A 20,113-nucleotide genomic window follows, 5' to 3' on the forward strand; every position below is an offset into this window, starting at 1 on the left:
TTTTCACGCTCCTTGGTAGCTACGATGTTTGAACGTGATATTTGCAAACACCATTCTTGTCTTCGACACAGTTCGCTAGAAAGCGTCGATTCAGTAGATCTATTGCCGCCATTGATATTCGTGCCGAGCTATGCATCGTCCGTTCTTAAGCAGAGTGCCAGCATTGATGGCATTGGCTTGCCTTGCACAGTTATTTCAGCTACCATTAAGCTTTTCGCAATTGTCAAAGCCAAATATTGTCTTTATTTTGGCTGATGATTTGGTAATTAAAATTATTTTTTATTAATAGTGTTACATCGGAACTTCGATAAGTTTTTGATTTGAAAAAAGATTTTATAATTAATTATAAAAACTTATGTTTCTATGATTATACAAACATAATTAATTATAAAATCAATCAAATGTCTTTATTTTTATTTAAAACTTTTTTTAAAAAATTTTTAAAAAATTGTACGTAATATTGTTACAATAATTTCAAATTCTTTGTTTTTGTAAACAAAGAGTAACTATTTTAAAAACTACCATTAAAATATTAAAAATTACTATACTAAAATTATAATACTATTAAAAATTAAATATTTTGTTCTTTAATTAATATTTCAACAATATAATTATATTATTTTATAATATCATATTACAAAATAACAAAATCATTTTTTTTCAATATACTTGATGCTGTGCTTTATTTTTGTTTAATTAAAAATTATTTTTTAAACTTAGGTTTATACTTTAAATATCAAAACTGCGAAAATATGGTTACTTAATTATTTTACTAGTTTCATTACATTAATTTTTTAACGTGTCACCAAGTTTTTTAGTCATTTTCCATATTTGGAAAATTGTTTTTTTGTTGGAAATTGATAGATATTAGTGCCTTAAATAATTACTTTGTATAAATTAAAAATACAAGAAACCTTTATAGGATGAAAAAAAAAATTATAAAATAACTCCTATCTAACATTAACATGTTTATAACATCAAAAAATAATCCACTGTAAAATGAACACTTAACATTAATAATATAAGCTAGCCGATTGTCTATACTTTATTTATTGTATACTACATAGATACGTACAAAATTGAGGTAGTCTTAATTTTTTTTTGAGAGTTTAATAGTAATGTTTTTTTACATTTAAAATTTTTATTATGCATTGAAAGAAAATCAACAATATTGTATTATTATCGCACTTCTTAAATTTATTCTTTTAAAAATAAGTTGTCTTCGTAATATTTTTGACTACTACTATCACTTTTTTTTATCAAATAATTTATAGTCAGATGCGTTCAAATAGTTCGAGTGGGTTTTTATTTTTGTAGTTAGCATAACTTATCTTTAAATAAATTTAAATTATTATTTAATCAAAAAATAAATATGTAATAGTAAATTTTTAGCTTAACTACAAATTTTTAGAGAAATTAATTTTTTTTAAATATAAACTATACAGAACTGTTGCACTTATAAGTAATTTTTTTATAACCTAAAAATTCGTTTTGATATTTAAAAATTTCATTTAATATAAATTTTTAGTCGTTTGATTTTTAAATCAAATAGATTGTGTGAATTATTTGAATGAAGTACCCTAGGAAGTATTTAAAATATTGTTTAATTATTTTAATTACATTAACCGTGTATTATTCAAAAAAACAGTAGAGGATATACATTTACATTAATTAAAGTTATTTTGACTAGTATTCACTGTACCGTCAAACTCTCGTGTTAGGTAAAGTTTTTATGAATGTAAATATAATCTTTATGAGATCTTGAAATATTTAATATACTACAACAATGTAATAATTGTATGTTAACAACAAGGAAATCAATAGTTTATGCGCAATTAAAAGTTTTGATTTATAAGTTGATGATACTAGAACAATGCACACAATTTGTTTATCAATTAAATGTTTAAAAACAAGCATAAATTTCGTTAAACGTATTATATTTAACATTAAGCTATTTTATTAGACATTCGATTATGTAGAATTTCATGATGACGTTTAAAGATAATATCTAAAGTAATCTGGAAGTATCTTCAAGGGTCAGTGGCAAACGTGTGAAATTAAATAATAGGTACAACACACGAATGAATTTATTATCATTAAGGTCACTGTGAATATTGACAACGCTAGTTCCTGTGTAATTAATCTTAATTTATGATACTTAAATATTATTTATTTTTATTTGTATCATTGTTGATAAACAAAAATTAAATAAATTTTATGTGCGAATCATTTTTAAATTTTATATTAGACGGACAAATGAATATTTTTTTTTTGGTGGTATAACTTAAAAATGTTTTCTTTAGACCTTGACGATAGATCCGAGAAAATGTTGAGCCGTTTCATTATACCATTAAATCATAAGTTAGTATAATTTATATTTATGATACATATTATTGAATGTGAATGTTTCCCGGATTTCCTGGTTCTCCATTTTATTCCGAATTAATTCATATAGTACATTTGTATTTGCAGTACAATAACTACATAAACTTAATTAGTACTAATAATCCAAAGTTTTTACTTAAATTTAATGCAAATATGTCACTCATATTTAAAATGTAATTTATTAAAAGATGTAACAATATTTTACTCTAAGAGCCACAAAATACTAAACTTTTTAGTAACTTTGGCTGTTTGAGTTAAATGTTATTTATATTTTTCAATTTTAATATAATATTGGAATATTTTTTACATAAAAATAAAAATAGCATTTCATAATTAATTAATTTTTTATTTTAATATATTTTAAAGTTTAGATTAACGTTAAAATAATGAAATATGTTAATGATCAAAACACATGGTTATATTAAATTAACTTTGTTATTGCACAATAGTTATGTTACAGATCTTATACTATTAATGCTTTAGTACAATAACTTGTGGGCCATGTCTAATGAAACATCAAATTATTAAATCACATAATTTCATAATTTTTTTGAGACTTTAAAAGAAACTAGACAGAAATTCAATGCGTTTGTCTATCCGGCGATTATAGAAAAAATAATAAAACAACTTATACTAGAATCATTTACTTCGTTTATATGCAGCCGTTATAAAGTTTTAAAATTAATTTGTTATGAAATAAAAACGATATTGTACCACGAAAACAGTTAGAAACCATTTTGATAATACAATTTTAGTTTTAGGGGGTTTAGGATTACAAAACGTTTTATAATTTTAAAACGGTTTTAAATTAGTTATTTAAACAGGGATCAATTATTGAACTCGAGTTTGTTTAAAACGTAATAAGATATATTTCATATAAAAATAGTTTTGAAAATTTGCATATAAATCCTAATTTTCTTTATTCATTTAAATATCTTTGATATAAGAGGTCCAATTAAACATAGTAATTGAATCAAATTAATTGTCTGAATACTGGATAGTATCTTATGTTCAATATCAAATATTTGTGGACAATTACTTTGTTTGACTTTTACTTATATTACTTTATTAGATTTTCGAAAGAACTTACTATGGTGCGAAATTCTAATTTTTAATGAGGAAACTATTTACATTCATTTCTTACTAATCAGTGTTGAAATTCAAAATTTTTGCCCAGGTGAACTTTAAGAATTGGTGCAGCCAGGAAAGAATTTTTCGTAAAATTATTACAAAATAAAAAGTTGATAAAGAAAAAATGTTTTCGTAAATAGCTAAAACACTTTAACTCACATGAATAAAGACTAAAATTTAAATAATAATAAAGGCTAAGGTAATCGTATAAAGATATTAATGGTCATTAATAATGACAATATTATTTCACTATAATGAATCAATTACAGTGAGATAAAAATGAAACAAATGTTTTTAGATTAATTCGAAGTTGTTTTTAGAGAGATCGCTTCAAGTTATTTCAGGTATAAATGTTTTAGATAAGGATAAATAAATTTTTAACTCACTATGTATGATTAAAAAGTTATATAAATTAATAACATTTTGGATTTTTATTAAAATATAAATAATGTTTTGTATCATAAGTTAAATAATTGGTATTTATAATGGTTTATTTATTACATGTTTTTATGAAACATTAGTTGCATAATTTTTTAGGGGAGTTGTCGAAATAACAGAATTTATATGGCAACGTGTGAACATTTCAATCAATTAATTCTTTATTCTAATTGTTTTACTAAGCGCATAAAATTGTTTTGGCTGCGGTTGTTGTTAGATAACCCTTATTCCATTTGCATTAGAATTTCGCAAGTAATTCTAAATGATTTAGTTAAATAGTTAAAAATTGGAGTTACTTAATATTCACTTTTTCTTTACTACAGAAAAAATATTCAACCCTTTTCAATTAATTTTCTTTTATAGTGAAGCATTTTTTATTACTTAGTATGAATTCGATATCATTTGTAAAATCAACGCATAAACTTTAAATATTATAAGCATGTTGTTTTTTATCAAATTAATGATTGTATTAAGCAAGTGAAGAATATATGCTTTCATTTACTGTTGGATTTCACAAAATAAAATCAACAATAAATAGCCAAGCGCAACGTAACATAATTAAATTACACTGACATAGATACGGTATCAATTGTAATTTATGGAAAATTTTTTATAGGCTCATTGGTTATACTCATATATAGCTAAATTACAAGTAGTAAACTAAAAAATATATATGTTATAAATTTATAGTAAAAAAAGTCTCAAAAGTTATTATAATTATGATTTTTAATTTATAGCGTTTTAATATATTTTTTATTTTTTTAATGTATAGTTGAGTTGTTAAAATTAAATTAGATTAATAATAAAATTAATAATTATTAATATTCTATTTTAAAATAATTTTCGTTAATTTTTTATTAAATTTCATTGCACTTGTCCTAAAATGCTAATAGTTAAGTTTTTTTTTTTATATACTATTTTAGAAACAGTAAACTGGAAATTTAACTAGATAATAATAATACAAGACAATAACCTTATTATTTTTTATAAATATTAGTATGCGTCAAAAATCTAAAAAAGTTATAGTAAGCATAATTCTGCGTTTATTACAAGTGAATTGACTTTTATTTTACTTGTTTATGTTATTTATAAATTATTTTATGGATAATTTTTAAATAAATGATCTGCATTAAATCATTTTTGATAGATAAAGAAAAATATCTTCATTATTCTTAAATTCAAATTATCCTATTGTAGAGTTATTCTAACAAATAAGTTGACAGATTGAGTGTTTGTTATGTATTATATTTTTAAAAATATAATGCTTTTAAACAAAAAATAGCTTTTAATTCCTTGTAATAATGCTATTTTCATAAAAGTGTCAAGATCACTGCGTTTCACATTGAATTTAATAAGTAATTAAGGTTTATTGCGGTTTTTGGTAATGGTCGTTCGACTTGAATTGAATACAATTATTATATTTAACAAAGAATATATACAGTTCTATCAATAGTTTCAAAAATAAAAATAATAATATTTTTATAAATATCTTTCAATTAAGAATATAATATTTTTAGCAAATCAATTGAAAAGGTGTCATTTCACGGACAAATAACTTCAGTTATTTTCAACAAATAGCCTAAATGATAAATTTTACTTTTTATGTTTTATGATATATGCTGTAAAATAATCTATGTTTAACGTTCTCTTTAGTGTGTTACAATTTATAGTGGAGGGGAAATGAACAAATTAAATGTAATATAATTTTATGTTTTTAAGGGATGGAATGATGTTAGCTACCATGGATCAGATGAAATACCAACGCCCAATATTGATGCTTTAGCGTACAATGGGATTATATTAAACAACATGTATGCACAGCCAGTGTGCACACCGTCACGAGCTGCATTAATGACAGGAAAATATCCAATAAAATTAGGTATATCATTTAGCAAAAATAAAATTGTCTTCTTCATTTTCCTCGCCTTAACCCTAACTACTTGGGGTCGGCCACGCTTATCCTAAACTTATACTTGACACGATCTCCCATATCATTTATGCTCATATCAGCTGTCTTCATATCACATTCAATAGCATCCCTCCATTTCTTTTTTGGTCTTCCTCTACCTCTTCTTCCTTCAACATTCATTTTTATAACTGTTCTTACAGCTGCAGATTCTTCTCTCCTCATAACATGACTAAACCATCTAAGTTTATTTTATCTCATCTTATCCATGATTGACGCTACACCTATACTCCCACTTATATGCTCGTCCCTTATCCTATCTTCTCTAGTCACTCCACTCATCCATCTAAGTATTCTCATCTCTGCTACATTCATTCTCTGCTTTATTTTCTTATTAATCGCCCAACATTCTGAAGCATAGATCATAGCTAGCCTCATTACAGTCTTGTAGAATTTACCTTTCAGCCTAATTGGAATTTTTTTATCGCATAAGATGCCAGACGCTTCTTTCCACTTCAACCATCCGTACATAATCCTGTGTCTTACATCCTCGACAATACCACCGCTCTTTTGCACAATTGATCCTATATACTTAAAACTTTTCTCCTCGCCTATTATCACTGGTCTCCTTATTTCACCTAACTCGTGTTCTCATTTATCAAACTCGTACTCTATATACTCTGTCTTACTCTTACTTATTCTTAAACCCTTTTCTTCAAGAGCAAAAATAAAATAATATAATTCAAATATTACAAAAATTAAATATTAAGTATTTCTTGTAACTAACATAGAAAATAATAATTTTACTATTATAGATAATATTCTACAATATTATGCGAACATTTTATAAAATAATTATTTTTGAATCTAACCACTAAATAAATATGTGTTTTAATATCACTACCCCTCCTTTTATGTATTTTATTTTAAAAGCTCTTCGTTAATAGTTTCATAGTTTAAAGATGGTATAGATATCGAAGCAATGTCACCATTATTAATTTGTTCTGCTTCAGCTTGTTCATCAAACACAAGTTGCTCATCCATTTCGCCGAATGTACCATATTCGTTATCAAATTCATGAGTAAACAATGAATTGGAGTCCTTACTATGCTTATTCTTTGTTGGAATAGTTAAAAAGTCAAGATTTTTTGAATTATCTCGACTTGATATTGTACTTTGAGAACTTATAAAATCATTTAACTCTCCGTATATATCTTCTGTTTCTCCTTCATATTCTCCTGGTAAAAATATAATTTAAGTTGTAGGTAAAAACAAAAAATGTTATTAATACACTCTGGTGTTAAAATCATTTGTATAATATTAATCCTGTCTTTCCAAAAATGCCTTATTAGAACCTTTAAATAAAAACTAAACCGATTAAAAACTTAGCTTTTTTTTTCTATTTATAACGTTCACGTACTCTTTTATTTAATTAATCATGTACCTATTTCTACTCCATCAAAGTAATCTTCGCAAATTTGGGAGGAGGCCAATAAATTTGTTTTTCCTATATAGTCAAAACGATTGTGGTAAATAGATTTAAGTTGTTTTATTTTAGCTTCTCTATTTTTAATTCTCCGCTCTTCCTGTTGTTTTTCAATGTGATTTTTTATATCTTTTATATCAAGCATATTTAGATTATTTTTATTTATTTTTACTAGTTTTTTTCTCATATCCCTTTAAACAGAAAGATATTAAGTTAAAGAGAAATTTTCAAAAATTATTTTTTTATTTCTTATACCTAATTTCTAAATTTTCTAAAGAAGAGTAATCATTGAGCCTAATCATTTCTTTAACATCTCTTTCCGCATTATCAATTATTCTAGTCCAATTTTCTTGTTCAATTTTAAACGGATTGTTTGAGATAAACTCATTCCATTTTTCTTTTAGGACATGGTAATCTGTTACTATAAGTCGCCGAAAGTGTTCAAACAAATTATTCTTTCTCGTTGATTCGTCATTAGTTGGAAGTGTATTTTCGAAATTCTATTTTAATAAAATGACTGCAGCTAGTACATATAAAATGAATCTATAAAATTAAAATTACAAATTCTAAATTTGGATCTGGTGGAAGTAACTTATTAACAATATCTCTAAATGCTTTGTCAGCCTTTAATCTCATTTTTTCCATGTCTTCTTTAATATGTTTTTTTCTTTCAGTTTCTTTTAAAATTGGATTGATAAATTCTTCGAGTTGAGTTTCATTAATATTTTTTTTAGCCATCATAACATCTAACATATGACGTCGTTCTCGTTCTATATACAATTTATTCATTTTACTTAGATGTGTCAATGGCCCCCTTCGATTTAAATACCATCTATAACCAAAAAAAGATTTTAATTTTATAATACGACTTATCAAAAAAAAAAAAAAAGTTATGTACGTGAAAGCTTCATTGCAAATTTTTCTTTTATTTTGTTCTGAAGTAACTGTTTCCGATTTTTCTTCAATTGGTTCTAATGTTGAAGACATTTGCGTTTCTACAGACTGAAATTCATCCACGTTGTTTTCTCCTAATATTCCAAATATTTCTTTATATTTTTCATTCCAATTATTTAGTTCTTTTTTTCTTTCGATTTCTTTTTTGAATAGAGCATCAACCTCGTCAATTTCATTTGGATCATTTTCTCCTACTTCCATACTATATAGCTGTAATGCACCAAATGAATCCGCAAAACAAATAACTTCATTTTTGTTAAAATCAACAAGCTCGTTTATATCTTTTGAAAATTTAAAATTTTTCGAAGTATAATGAACCAATGGGTTTGGTGCAGATAGCGCTGTTTGTATTGAAAAAACCTTTTAGTATTTTAAAAATTACAAATATAATCCTTTTAATATCCATACTAGTTATGGCACCATAACTTAGAATTTCTGACACTAAATATGGTTTATGGGCATGCATCATAAAATCCCAAAATTCAACAACGCCGGTCTCAAATGCTATTCGAAATTCTCCGGGATGTACTCTTGACCATAAACAACTTGTAGTAAATTCTTTAAAACGTTTCCACCAAATAGGTCCAATCTAAAAAAAAAAAATTAAAAACTTGCTAGTAAATAATTAATTAAATTCGTGAAATAATTTTATATGATATTTATTATATAGTATTACTCTGTAATTTATATCCCATATAGATACAATATGACCTCCACAGATTACATGAATATTTGAGAAAAATGGGTTTCTCCTTATACAACTAATAGGCCCATCATGTACATAATTCCACCAAATACTTTTGCAGTCTATTTTTTATGTATAAAGTAAATAAAGTAAATATATAACTAATGAATAATATAGTAAATACCCTCTTTTTTATAGTCTTGATGATAAGTTTCGTGACCTTCCCATGTAATAACCCCAACTTGACCCATCATACTCCCAACTACCATGAGTTTATTGGCTTCTTGTTGCAATGATGTTTCCACTAAAATCAATTTATTAGATAAAATATAAAAAAAATAATTCACTGATTTTTTTAGGAGTATAAATAATATTTACCATATTCGTACTGTTTTTTTCCTATGGTCAATGGCAAATCAGAAATGAAATCGTATTTAATAATTGGTATTTCAAAAGAAAATGCTGTTATTGGTGAAAAAATACTTTTCATAGGTTCTATTACTTTTATCTAAGTATAATAATATGTTTTATATTATGTTAAACCTGACATTTTGTATACAAACCGAATACGATGGTTCCAAACGATTGTTATAAATAATGAAGGGAGACTTGTATTTATTCAAATTGTCAGGGTGACCAAAACGAGGTTTTGGAGCATTAACTGGCTTTTTTGATTTTGATACAGGAGTCGAGTGTAAATCCCATAGTTTTATTGTACCATCCATAGAAGAGGAAAAAAATTGATCGGAAAATTTATCTTTAGGTGTATTGACAAGTTTACCTAACCGTGTTACCTGTAAATTTACAATTAACATGGGTTTTATTAGATTATTTTAATAAAAGGCAAATTATTAAAGCGTTAAAATTAAAATTTTTAATAATTGATTATTCAACAGTGTATCTGAATAATGATCTATTTTGGTAAAATGACTAACCTCTGTCATTGGATGAAGCCATTGAAGTGAAGTTACTTTTGAAGTATGTGATTCTATGATAGAACTCAATGCGGCTGATCTAATTCTTGTATTATAATTGACGTTTAAATACCAATTCATGTGTGACCACTAAGAATATATATATAAAAGATTAAAATTTAAAGAAATGAAATTATAATAAAATAAATCTTACTAAGTGTTTTCGATGTGATTTTTCTCTTTCTGACATAGCCGCGTCTTGTGAGTTAACCTCTTCCAATTTTCCGGTTATGTCCCACACAATTATCTGCCCATTTATCAATCCTCCTACTATTATGTTACCATGTTTTGGATTGAACTGAATACAGCATACTTCTTCAGGGCTATCTAATCTTAACTTAAATATCAAAATTAAAGTAAATATTTTTAGATTTATAATTAGTGTAGTAAATTTTAAAACCTTTGGAAAAATATTATCAGCAATTGACCAGATTACCACTGGATTGTTTTGTTCTTTTGCTAAAGGATTTTCTTCTCGGTTATCTTTTAATTCATCGTCATTTAAAATAAGTTTATAGTCGCCTTTTTGCCTTGCCGGAGATTTTTTTCTTTTTCTTTTAGTTGTCGAGTTTTGCTGCTTCTTGTATTTTCGATATAAGTCTCCCGCTTTTAGCATATCACTTGCTAATTTAAAATTTTCTTCGTCTATAGCTTCAATTCTAAGCCATCAAATAACTAATTCATCATAAGTGAAATATTACCTTGTAATTAAATATATACTTAGAGTTTCTATTGGTGTACTTAGGTTCAGATATCAATAACTTATATAATTTTTCTTCTTTATCTTTGAGGTCATATTTATTGTTAAAGTATCTGGTAAAAAAATGTAACAAATTTAATTGATTAATATCGTTAATATAAGACTAGAGGAATATATTAACCAAACAAATTATTTATTATTTTAAATTAAATTATTTAGTTTTCTTTATAGAATTGATTGTTGTAACGATAAAACTCTTAGAGTTATAATTTTAGTTAAAGTACCTCTAAAGTTACAAGGTTTAAAAACAAAAATATTCGGAAATATTTGTTTGAAAAAATACATTTTTTTTGGTTGATGATACATTCTTCTGATTCTGCATCAATGATATAAAGTGTTTTTGTATTACCTATGCATTTTTCTAACAGTTTTTCTTAAGTTATTTCCATAAATCCATTCGGAATCATCGCCCCAAATATTAAAAAAACTATCAGTATCTGAATCATGTACATCTACTTCATCCTTATCGTCCAAATCATCATCATCATATATTTTAAGTCGATCGTTACTATCGGTAAGTTTGTCTGACACTGATTGACATTCTATAATCGAATGATCCAAGTTGTATTCGTCTAGTTCAAATTCGTCTTCAATATCTTTTGTGTATTCATTCCACTGATCTTTATTTATGCTTAAATTTTGAAGTTCTTCACTTAAAGTTTCTTCTAGGCCTATATTTTCATTAGCTTCTTCATCTTGCCAATTTTCAGACGCGTATGAATTTTTTGTAGTTTCAGATCGTTTAATAGATTTTCGGATTTTTTTTGGTATTTCAGATTGTGTGGAATGTTGGCCTTTATATTGAATGTAAACGAATGGTTTGCGCAGTTCATCCAAAACGGGTTCTTCGGTATAGTTTTCGTATTCAGCCATTTGCAGCATCCGCATTCTCTACATAGTAAATTTAATGACACTTTCTTTAAAAGTGATTTGAATAAATAAGTTTCTTAGTACCTGAACATATTCTTTATTTAATAATACCATCATTTTCGATTCATAATTATCTTCAGTAAGTTTGAATGATTCAGGACGTTCCCTCCACGACTTACTGTCATTTTCATCATCACTGTATTGTACACCATATTGATCAGTTCTTTCTTCGGGTTTAATAATTATTTCATCTTGTTCATTAAAGTTAACAGTTTGATACGCATTACTATTACTCATATAGCATACTGCATAAACACCTTAAAGGAAAACCATAATACGCAATTTTTATATTAATGTAATGTAATTCAAATACCTCTAGAATAATTGAACCTGGTATTGTAGGGTGCCATGAATAACATGAAACGTAGCGCGACTTAGTTGCATTTCGATAACCCGTTTGTGGATTTAAAGTGGTCGATCTTTGCTTAATTGATTTCTTTGATTTAGCTTGTAATAATTTGTAATCATTTCGGCACAAGTCGTATGTTTCATTGTAACGTAATTGAGTTAACAGGCTAAAGGTAAATTATTGAAACAATATGTTTAAATTTTAAAGTTATACTTTTAATTTGAAAAAAAAAATGTTTTACTAGGGTACGTGGGTATTCAAAAATGCTTCGATGTATTTGTTGGACTTAGTCAGTGGTTTTGGTTGAAACATTTCTTCATTTACAGCTACCGATTGTATACACTTGTTGTTGCTTATTTTCGGTACAGTTTGCATTGATCTGGCTATAGTTTCATTAATAGCCTAATAATTATCTCTATGGTTAAAAGTAAAAATAAAGTATTATGTATCAATTTACTTGAACACCAGTGCTACACATTGGTATTTTTTCAATATTAAAGACTTCTTTTGATCTGGGTTCTAATTTCACGTGTTCGTTAAACATTGTTTTTGATGTTGAATCTTCAAAACTAGCGTTAAATTGTAATCTCGAAGCAGGAAGTTTCCATTTATAAATAATCTGTAGTTATAATATATTACTATTTAAGTTATCACGACTGACACTGTAATCTATGTAATTATAAAGTCAAAAATTATTCAGAATGACAAAAAAACTAATCATAATTACATGTAATGAACAAAACAGAATGATTTTTTCATTACTCAACCACTGAATTACTTACACAGTAAAAACAATTTAAAAATGTATTTTTTCGTTACCTTTAGTTACATATTATTCTTATATGTGTAATACTTATTAAGTTCATCACATATATATTGTAAGGGTTTCAACTTATTTTTTCAAATGGAAACATAATTTTGAATTCAATGAGATGTTTTTGTTTTTATTTTAATAGTAAATGAATGATATTCAAATTTCTGTTATAACGTAATTCGTTAATTAGATATAAAACTTTAAAGTTTAACATTTTTTTAGCTAATATACATGTATAATACACGAGAAATTACAAATTTAGGTAGCTAATTGTTTTTCTATAACGTCGATATTCGCAGATACTCAGCATTTATTATCAATGGTAGTAACGCACATTGTTGTGAGTTTATTATATACCAACACGCAATACTGAAATCATATCTATTAATATAGTCATAATTGACAATAAATGCTCTGTATTTGTAATCTTTCATATATTATACATGTAACTCAAAAATTTGAAACTTTAAAGTTTTTATCTAACAAACGAATAATGTTATGTTAAAAATTTAAATGTCATTTATTTACTATTAAAATAAAAACTCAAATTCTTTTAAATTCAAAATTGTGTTCCCATTTGAAAAAATAAAGGTGACACCTTTACAATGCACATGGACTTCAAAATTATTATATTGCTTTAACTAAAGTATAATATGCAACTAAGCGTAACCAAAATGAATGTCTAAATTATTTTTATTCTGTAAGTAATTAAGTGGGTCATGACAAACAAAAATCACCACGTTTATTACTAAAAAGTAATAATTTTACTGGGAAATACTATTTAAATTAAAAATGGTAAATAATTGAATGTGTTGAAACTTTCATGGATTGTCATATTATTTGAAAAGCTTGAGGATTTATCCATGTTTGTAAACACGGATAAATCCTCAAGCTTTTCAAATAATGGTAAATAATTATTAAAGAAAAAACAATGCTTAATGATGGTAAAAACTTATTTTTGAAAAAAAAAAATATATCTAATCACAAATTCATCTTATTTTATCATATTTGAAAAATCAACTTTTAATCACCTTTTTTCGTCCAGGAATTATTATTTCATCTTGTAGTTCTTTATCACTACCATATGATTTCCAAATTCCAGGAGAACAGAATATGGAACGTTCTGCCTTCTCTTTAATTTCTTGTTTCATCATTTCTTGACTTTCTTCGATATATATTCTAGCACTATCAGAGGTACATATTGTGAACTCTTCATCAGTGCTATTGAAAGGCTTATAACCAAGTAAAACGTAGTCACTTTTTATGTTCTAAAAATGTATATGTGTAAAAATGTTATGAAAAAAAAATTAATTGATGAAAAAATTAACTAAAATCATATTGTAAATTTACCTCGAGGTTTTTACGGAATGGCCAGAAACGTGATTTATGTCCATATGAATGTAAATCATTGATTATTTTTTTATAAGATACTTTAACCCACGGCGAGTCCACAAAAACGTGCTTACCAAATACACAACCTAATTTTTCTTGAACATATAGTGGCAGTATTATAGTTTTCAATCCATCTTTAGGTTTTGCTTCTTCTTCGACTAAAGCTTTGTTATAGAAAATTATAAATCAATATTTTGATTAACATTTTTATTTATCTAAATAAATGTTAAATAGCCTTACTGCTATTAGATTCATTTAAAGTTTCAGTTATAGATTGAATATCTGACTCTTTACTTATCTTGGTCGAGGTTTTTATTTCTTGCTTATTTAGCTTTTTCTTTTTTATTGTAACTTTTTTCGACATTTTTTAAAGTTATATGTTTGATACAATTACAAATTTACATAAATTAAATATATATATATATATATATATATATATAAAGTTAGAATATCAATAATAAAATAAATTAGATTTAATAAATTAAATTGATCGATTTTTTAATAAATGTATTTATGAGTAATATTAAGATAATTTAAAATTTTTTTGAAAAGCAGTTTGCTACCAAAGATTTTATTTTTGATTTTACAAAAAGAAAAAAGTATTTGTAATGTTACTATAGTTACTTTAACTAAACATTATTAAAACTATAAAACTTATTTTGTTAAATTAATGAATGAAAACTGAAATAAAAATTCAAGTTTTAATTTAAATATATTATCTTTAAATATCAACGAATTACTATTGTTATTATTTCTGGAGATTTTCATAGGGGTATAAATCTAATAATATAAAAATAAACTGGATGTATTGGTACAAATAATTTTATAAAATCTGAACTTACAGCTTCTAATAACTTTGTATAATCTGAAGCTCAGACTACACTGTATCCAAATTATTCTGAACATCTGCATACACACAAACATAACCTTATGATTCTGTACTATAATTATAATCATGGGTAATAATGATCAGGTATGCAAGGACCACCAATTTATGGTGCTGAGCCGAATGGATTACCACTCTCGGAAAAATTGTTGCCTGAGTATTTGAAAGATTTGGGGTACACCACTCGAGCAGTAGGGAAATGGCATTTGGGATTTTATCAACTTCCATACACGCCAACTCGTAGAGGTTTTGATTCCCATTTTGGGTACTATACTGGATACGTTAGTTATTACGATTATATGCTACAAGATGTTGTGAGTAAAATATATATTTATACCTAGTTAGTGATTTGGTTATAATTTCATATTAATATATCATTTTTTTTTTTTTTTAATATAAAAAACTTGTGTGTTATTGATCGAAACAAACTTTGATATCTGATAATATTTAGAAAAAAATCTTCTTTTTCAGTATCAAAATATTGGTGAGTTTAATGGATTTGATTTAAGGCGAAATGATTCTTTTGCGTGGGATGTAGTCGGCAAGTATGCAACTGATGTATTTACGGACGAAGCAGTACGTTTAATCAAAGAACAGCCGTCAAATAAACCATTGTTTTTGTACTTAGCACACGTAGCTGTCCATACAGGAAATCATGGAAAGAATCTAGAAGCTCCGCAATCTGAAATAAAAAAATTCAGCCATATTGCCGATCCTAATAGACGGACTTATGCGGGTAAAAACAATTGAATAAGATTATTATTAAAACTGTATATTTCATTGTAACTGCGCAAGATTCTTTTCTATATAATAAATTAATTTAAATATAGATTTAAATTTAAATATAGAAATAACAGAAATTTTTTTAAAAGATCTTAATTTATGTTTTTATAGTAGTTAATATTTTTATGATAATGCAAATGCGTGTGAATGCAAAATATAGTGTCCCAGATCTGACTGACAACGTTTATTTGGAACTCGGCTGAAATATACATAGGAACTCGTAGCTAGTGCGAACTGCATCTACCTTCAGTACATACTCACTTTATATATTAAGTGCTTGTAACTCAATGAATACTGGTCCTGAAAATGTTTTATAAGAAACATCAATTTTTTCTCTTATTAATAATAAATAATACAAATACACATTAAAAAAAGTCTAAGAATGTAATAATTATATATATATATATTTATAAAATTAATATAATTATAATAGTACCAAAGTTATAAGTGTTGTTAGTTAGATCTCTGACACTATCAAGATAGTGTCTCAGACAGTGATCACTACTTGATCACTAGTTTTTTTAAAATAATAATTTTGAGAATTTTTTCCTTTTTTTAAAAGTATTTATTTTTTGATTTAAGAGTGGTTAAATATTTTTTGGGTCCATTCCTTATAAGGGTATCGATTTTATTTATTTAATGACAATACATGCATATAATTTTACTAAAATAAATGTTAGAAAATGTCTAACTAAATGAATGATTGTTCAATAAAAATGTTTGGATTATTTCGGAAATTGTGCATGTTTTTATACTTTCAAAATTTTTTTATAGCAATGGTTTCGAAAATGGACGAATCTGTTGGGCGAGTGGTGCAAGCGTTGAGTGAAAAAAACATGCTATACAACACAATAATCGTTTTCATGTCAGATAATGGATCACCAACTTTTGACGATTCAGGTAGAAATTTTCCTGCAGCCTCAGGTGTATCTGAAAACTGGGGATCTAATTATCCTTTCAGAGGAGTAAATATTTGTTTATTAAAAAAAAAAAGTTATGGTACATAAAATGAATTAATTATATTTCCAGACAAAAAACACGTTGTGGGAAGGTGGTACTAAGGTTCCAGCACTTATTTGGACTTCGCAGTTTCAACAAAATCCAAGAGTGTCTCAACAACTAATTCATATATCGGATTGGTTACCAACACTATATTCAGCTGCAGGTAAAATGAATTTCAAGTTAATAAGTCATACAGGAAAACCTGTTTCCTTACTTACGAAACATTCTATATAGTCTATTGACAATTTTATGAAATTTAGGTGGACATACAGGATTTTTACCAAAAGATTTGGATGGACTGGACCAATGGACATCTTTGACATTAAATTTACCATCACAACGAAAATATGTGCTGCTAAACATAGACGAGAAAAAACGGTATGCCGCAATTAGAAAGGACAATTGGAAACTTATTGTTGGTGAGTCTGATGAGTAGAACGGGTTTTATTAAATTACACTTTTATGACATTGTGCTTGTTTGAACAATTTGATTGTGAAAATTAACTATAAATTACACTAAAAATTTACTTAATTTTTGTATAGGTTCGACAGCCAATGGTTCCGTTGACGGCTTTTACGGAATTACTAAAGCACGTATAGCCTATAATGTTTCAGCTGTGATAGAAAGCAGGGCTGGCAGAGTTTTGTCGAGTTTGTCTGATAGTCTGTATTTACTAAAACCCAATATTAGAGATATTTTAGCTACGCGATTAGAGGCGACGGTCAGATGTATTCCTCAACAAGGACCTAGAGCCAGATCACCGTGTTCTCAAGGTGAAGCTTGTCTGTTTGACATGGAGTCTGATCCTTGCGAAACAATAAACTTGGCCAAAAAGTACCTGACTGTGAGCTCGCAGCTATACGAGGTACTCAAATATTACCGGAGACAGTTGGTCACTCAGACTAATCAACCAATCGACGTGAACGCAAACCCTGTCAGATTTAACCACACTTGGTCAACATGGATGTACTGATTTCATCGTTAGTCAGTGATTATACCACGCCATTTCATTGTGCCTAGTATGAACATTTTCCAAAAAATAATCGCATTAAAAATGTTCACGGATTTGTAGGCATTGATAGGCAAACATTTTCCTAATTGGTAATTTGACATAATTGTATAATCAACTCTTTGGCGTGTCTTTAAAAGTACAAAAATGTTATAATGCAAAGTTAATAATGATAAGTTTACAGTTAGTATTTAGAGTTATAAGGGAAGGGTGAATTTACAAAACGCAATATTATAATTTCCCAACTTCATTGAAACTCCTAATTAAAAGTTAAAATTCTAAAAATTATTATGTTAAACGTAAAGCAGGTTTAAATTTTGAAATAGTTTTTCAAGTGAAATTACTTTACAGAGGGTCAAAAAAAAAAAGATTATGACGCATCACGGTGGGCCATCATAGACTGTCCATTTTGCGTCGAATGGATTCTATTGTTCTATTAGGTATATGGTAAAAATTCTATTGTTTTGTAATACGTTCATTGAATGGTAACATTTTGACCTAATAAAACAATAGAATCCGTTCGTCGCAAAAGAGATGGTCTGTGACAGTCGATCATGACAGCCGATCGTGATGCGCCATAATCGCATAAAACGGATATTGTTCAATTAGGTATTCAGTCAAAATTTTATTGTCCGATAAGTGTATAAGTTCAATAAATTTATATTTATTTATTTATTTATTAACTTAACAAAATAATTAAATAAAATATATTTCGTTACTTATTATTATTCTTGTTAGTAAATATACCTATTAGTTTTTTTAATATAATACATCTGAATAATAAATGATTTATACAACTGGTGTTCAGTAAGTTAAGAAACAGTTAAATTGTTACAAACAATGAGTACAATAGAAATTCGTTTCCTTATTTACTGAACACCCTGTATAAATAATAAATATTATCTATAATTATCCATTGAATAAATAAAATTTTAGGTGTATTTTTTAATTTTACTCAAATATAAATCTAATAATTGAATAATCAGTTGAATGATAGAAAGAAGTTTCACTTCATCCACGTGTATTCTTATTAAGCATTTTTTTCTTTTTAATATTATATGTAATAAAATCAATTTTCATTATTATAATGGTTTTTTCGAAATCTTTTCACTGTATATTAGGAATTCAAATATACTTTAAAATTGTGACCCCATTAGATAATATTCATTATTTGAAATTATTAAGACAATAAGATAGATGAAATATTTATAGCACAAACAGCCAGAATTATTATTGTCATTATTATACCTTCATTCTTAAAAATTTATCATTGTATTACTTAGAATGTTATCCATTAATTAGTAGGTATTAATTATAACTGCCAGGTCTGTATTGTAAATATTTTAGTTATTTTAGATTTAACATAATAGACTTTGGTTTTATAGAAAAAAATCATAAAATATTACTTATATAATTATAATTTTTCAAAAATAAACTTATATCAAAAATAAAATTGTAGTATATAAGCATTAGATATGTATAGTCATAATCATCAAAATGTTTAATTCTATAAAAAGTTTAGCAGATTATTTTGCAAGGCTAATTATTTTTAAGTAACTCCAACATTACAATATCATTATTAAGTCGATTGAAATTACTAAAAATAAATCAAAAATTCTAATTGATAAAAATTAATATATTATTTTAATACAAAATTTTGTAAAAATAATTATGTCAAAAATTTTTTTGAAACATGTAATTTTTCTTTGAAAAATATTTGTTAACTGACTTAAATAATCTTTTGTTGTGTAAAATTATTTTAAAAAAATTGATAATCTTTTATTTTTATTAATATAATGTTCATAATAAATAATATTAAGTTTTTAGAGGTTTTAAAGTAGAAATAAAATTTGCAATGTATTTTTTATTTATCTATTACTTCTTTTTACCAGATTTTTACTTTGAAAAGAAATTTTTGAATACATTTTATTCGAAAAAATGACATGATTATTAATATTTTTTATTACATTTATGATTTATTAAAATTTTGATTTTTCGAAGGATAACTTTTTTTATTATTCATTGTATTATTTTATTACCCTTATACTTTCCTGTAATCTTGAAAATTGTGAACATCATTAATATTGTAAGTCATGTTTTAGTTATTTGATAGTATAAGACTGATTTGAAGTTGTTTCTAATGTTCAATTATTAAAATATTTAAAAATATATGTAGGCGTTGTGGGTATGCAATCAAAATTAATTTTTTCATCTTTAGTTGAACTAAG

General features: G+C 25.9%; 2 protein-coding genes across 3 annotated transcripts; one reads left to right on the forward strand and one right to left on the reverse strand.

Moving 5' to 3' along the window:
* Positions 1 to 19: 19 nt before the first annotated feature.
* On the forward strand, positions 20 to 18,278 carry LOC126897864 (arylsulfatase B-like). Its single transcript, XM_050671795.1, has 8 exons — positions 20 to 262; positions 5,674 to 5,833; positions 15,178 to 15,404; positions 15,562 to 15,826; positions 16,648 to 16,838; positions 16,903 to 17,038; positions 17,136 to 17,294; positions 17,419 to 18,278. Exons 1-8 carry the CDS (start codon positions 131 to 133, stop codon positions 17,847 to 17,849), a joined length of 1,701 nt encoding a protein of 566 aa, XP_050527752.1. The 5' UTR covers positions 20 to 130; the 3' UTR covers positions 17,850 to 18,278.
* On the reverse strand, positions 6,683 to 12,701 carry LOC126897863 (uncharacterized). 2 transcript variants are annotated; one of them, XM_050671794.1, is made up of 17 exons: positions 12,240 to 12,701; positions 11,980 to 12,164; positions 11,674 to 11,906; positions 11,069 to 11,610; positions 10,680 to 10,772; positions 10,114 to 10,618; positions 9,921 to 10,049; positions 9,549 to 9,779; positions 9,364 to 9,493; positions 9,170 to 9,289; positions 8,977 to 9,107; positions 8,709 to 8,889; positions 8,245 to 8,641; positions 7,908 to 8,178; positions 7,602 to 7,846; positions 7,305 to 7,537; positions 6,683 to 7,098 (listed from the first exon to the last, which is right to left on the reverse strand). In XM_050671794.1, the coding sequence occupies exons 1-17, from the start codon at positions 12,371 to 12,373 to the stop codon at positions 6,782 to 6,784; spliced, it is 4,077 nt and encodes a 1,358-aa protein (XP_050527751.1). In that variant the 5' UTR covers positions 12,374 to 12,701; the 3' UTR covers positions 6,683 to 6,781. The 2 variants fall into 2 exon arrangements, with proteins under 2 accessions (XP_050527751.1, XP_050527750.1); XM_050671793.1 differs by having other exon boundaries at positions 7,908 to 8,641.
* Positions 18,279 to 20,113: the final 1,835 nt, after the last annotated feature.

Source organism: Daktulosphaira vitifoliae, unplaced genomic scaffold, assembly GCF_025091365.1.
Source record: "Daktulosphaira vitifoliae isolate Bord-2020 unplaced genomic scaffold, ASM2509136v1 Scaffold_2, whole genome shotgun sequence".
Taxonomy (NCBI): Eukaryota; Metazoa; Arthropoda; class Insecta; order Hemiptera; family Phylloxeridae; genus Daktulosphaira; species Daktulosphaira vitifoliae.

Excerpts from the sequence above, each read along its gene's own strand:
- LOC126897864 (XM_050671795.1), top strand. The coding sequence starts at position 131 with ATGCATCGTCCGTTCTTAAGCAGAGTGCCAGCATTGATGGCATTGGCT. Across the intron at positions 15,405-15,561 it reads ATTATATGCTACAAGATGTT|TATCAAAATATTGGTGAGTT; the intron begins GTGAGTAAAATA and ends CTTCTTTTTCAG. Across the intron at positions 15,827-16,647 it reads TAATAGACGGACTTATGCGG|CAATGGTTTCGAAAATGGAC; the intron begins GTAAAAACAATT and ends ATTTTTTTATAG.
- LOC126897863 (XM_050671793.1), bottom strand. The coding sequence starts at position 12,373 with ATGCAAACTGTACCGAAAATAAGCAACAACAAGTGTATACAATCGGTA. Across the intron at positions 10,619-10,679 it reads TACACCAATAGAAACTCTAA|AATTGAAGCTATAGACGAAG; the intron begins GTATATATTTAA and ends TTGATGGCTTAG. Across the intron at positions 10,050-10,113 it reads AATCACATCGAAAACACTTA|TGGTCACACATGAATTGGTA; the intron begins GTAAGATTTATT and ends ATATATTCTTAG.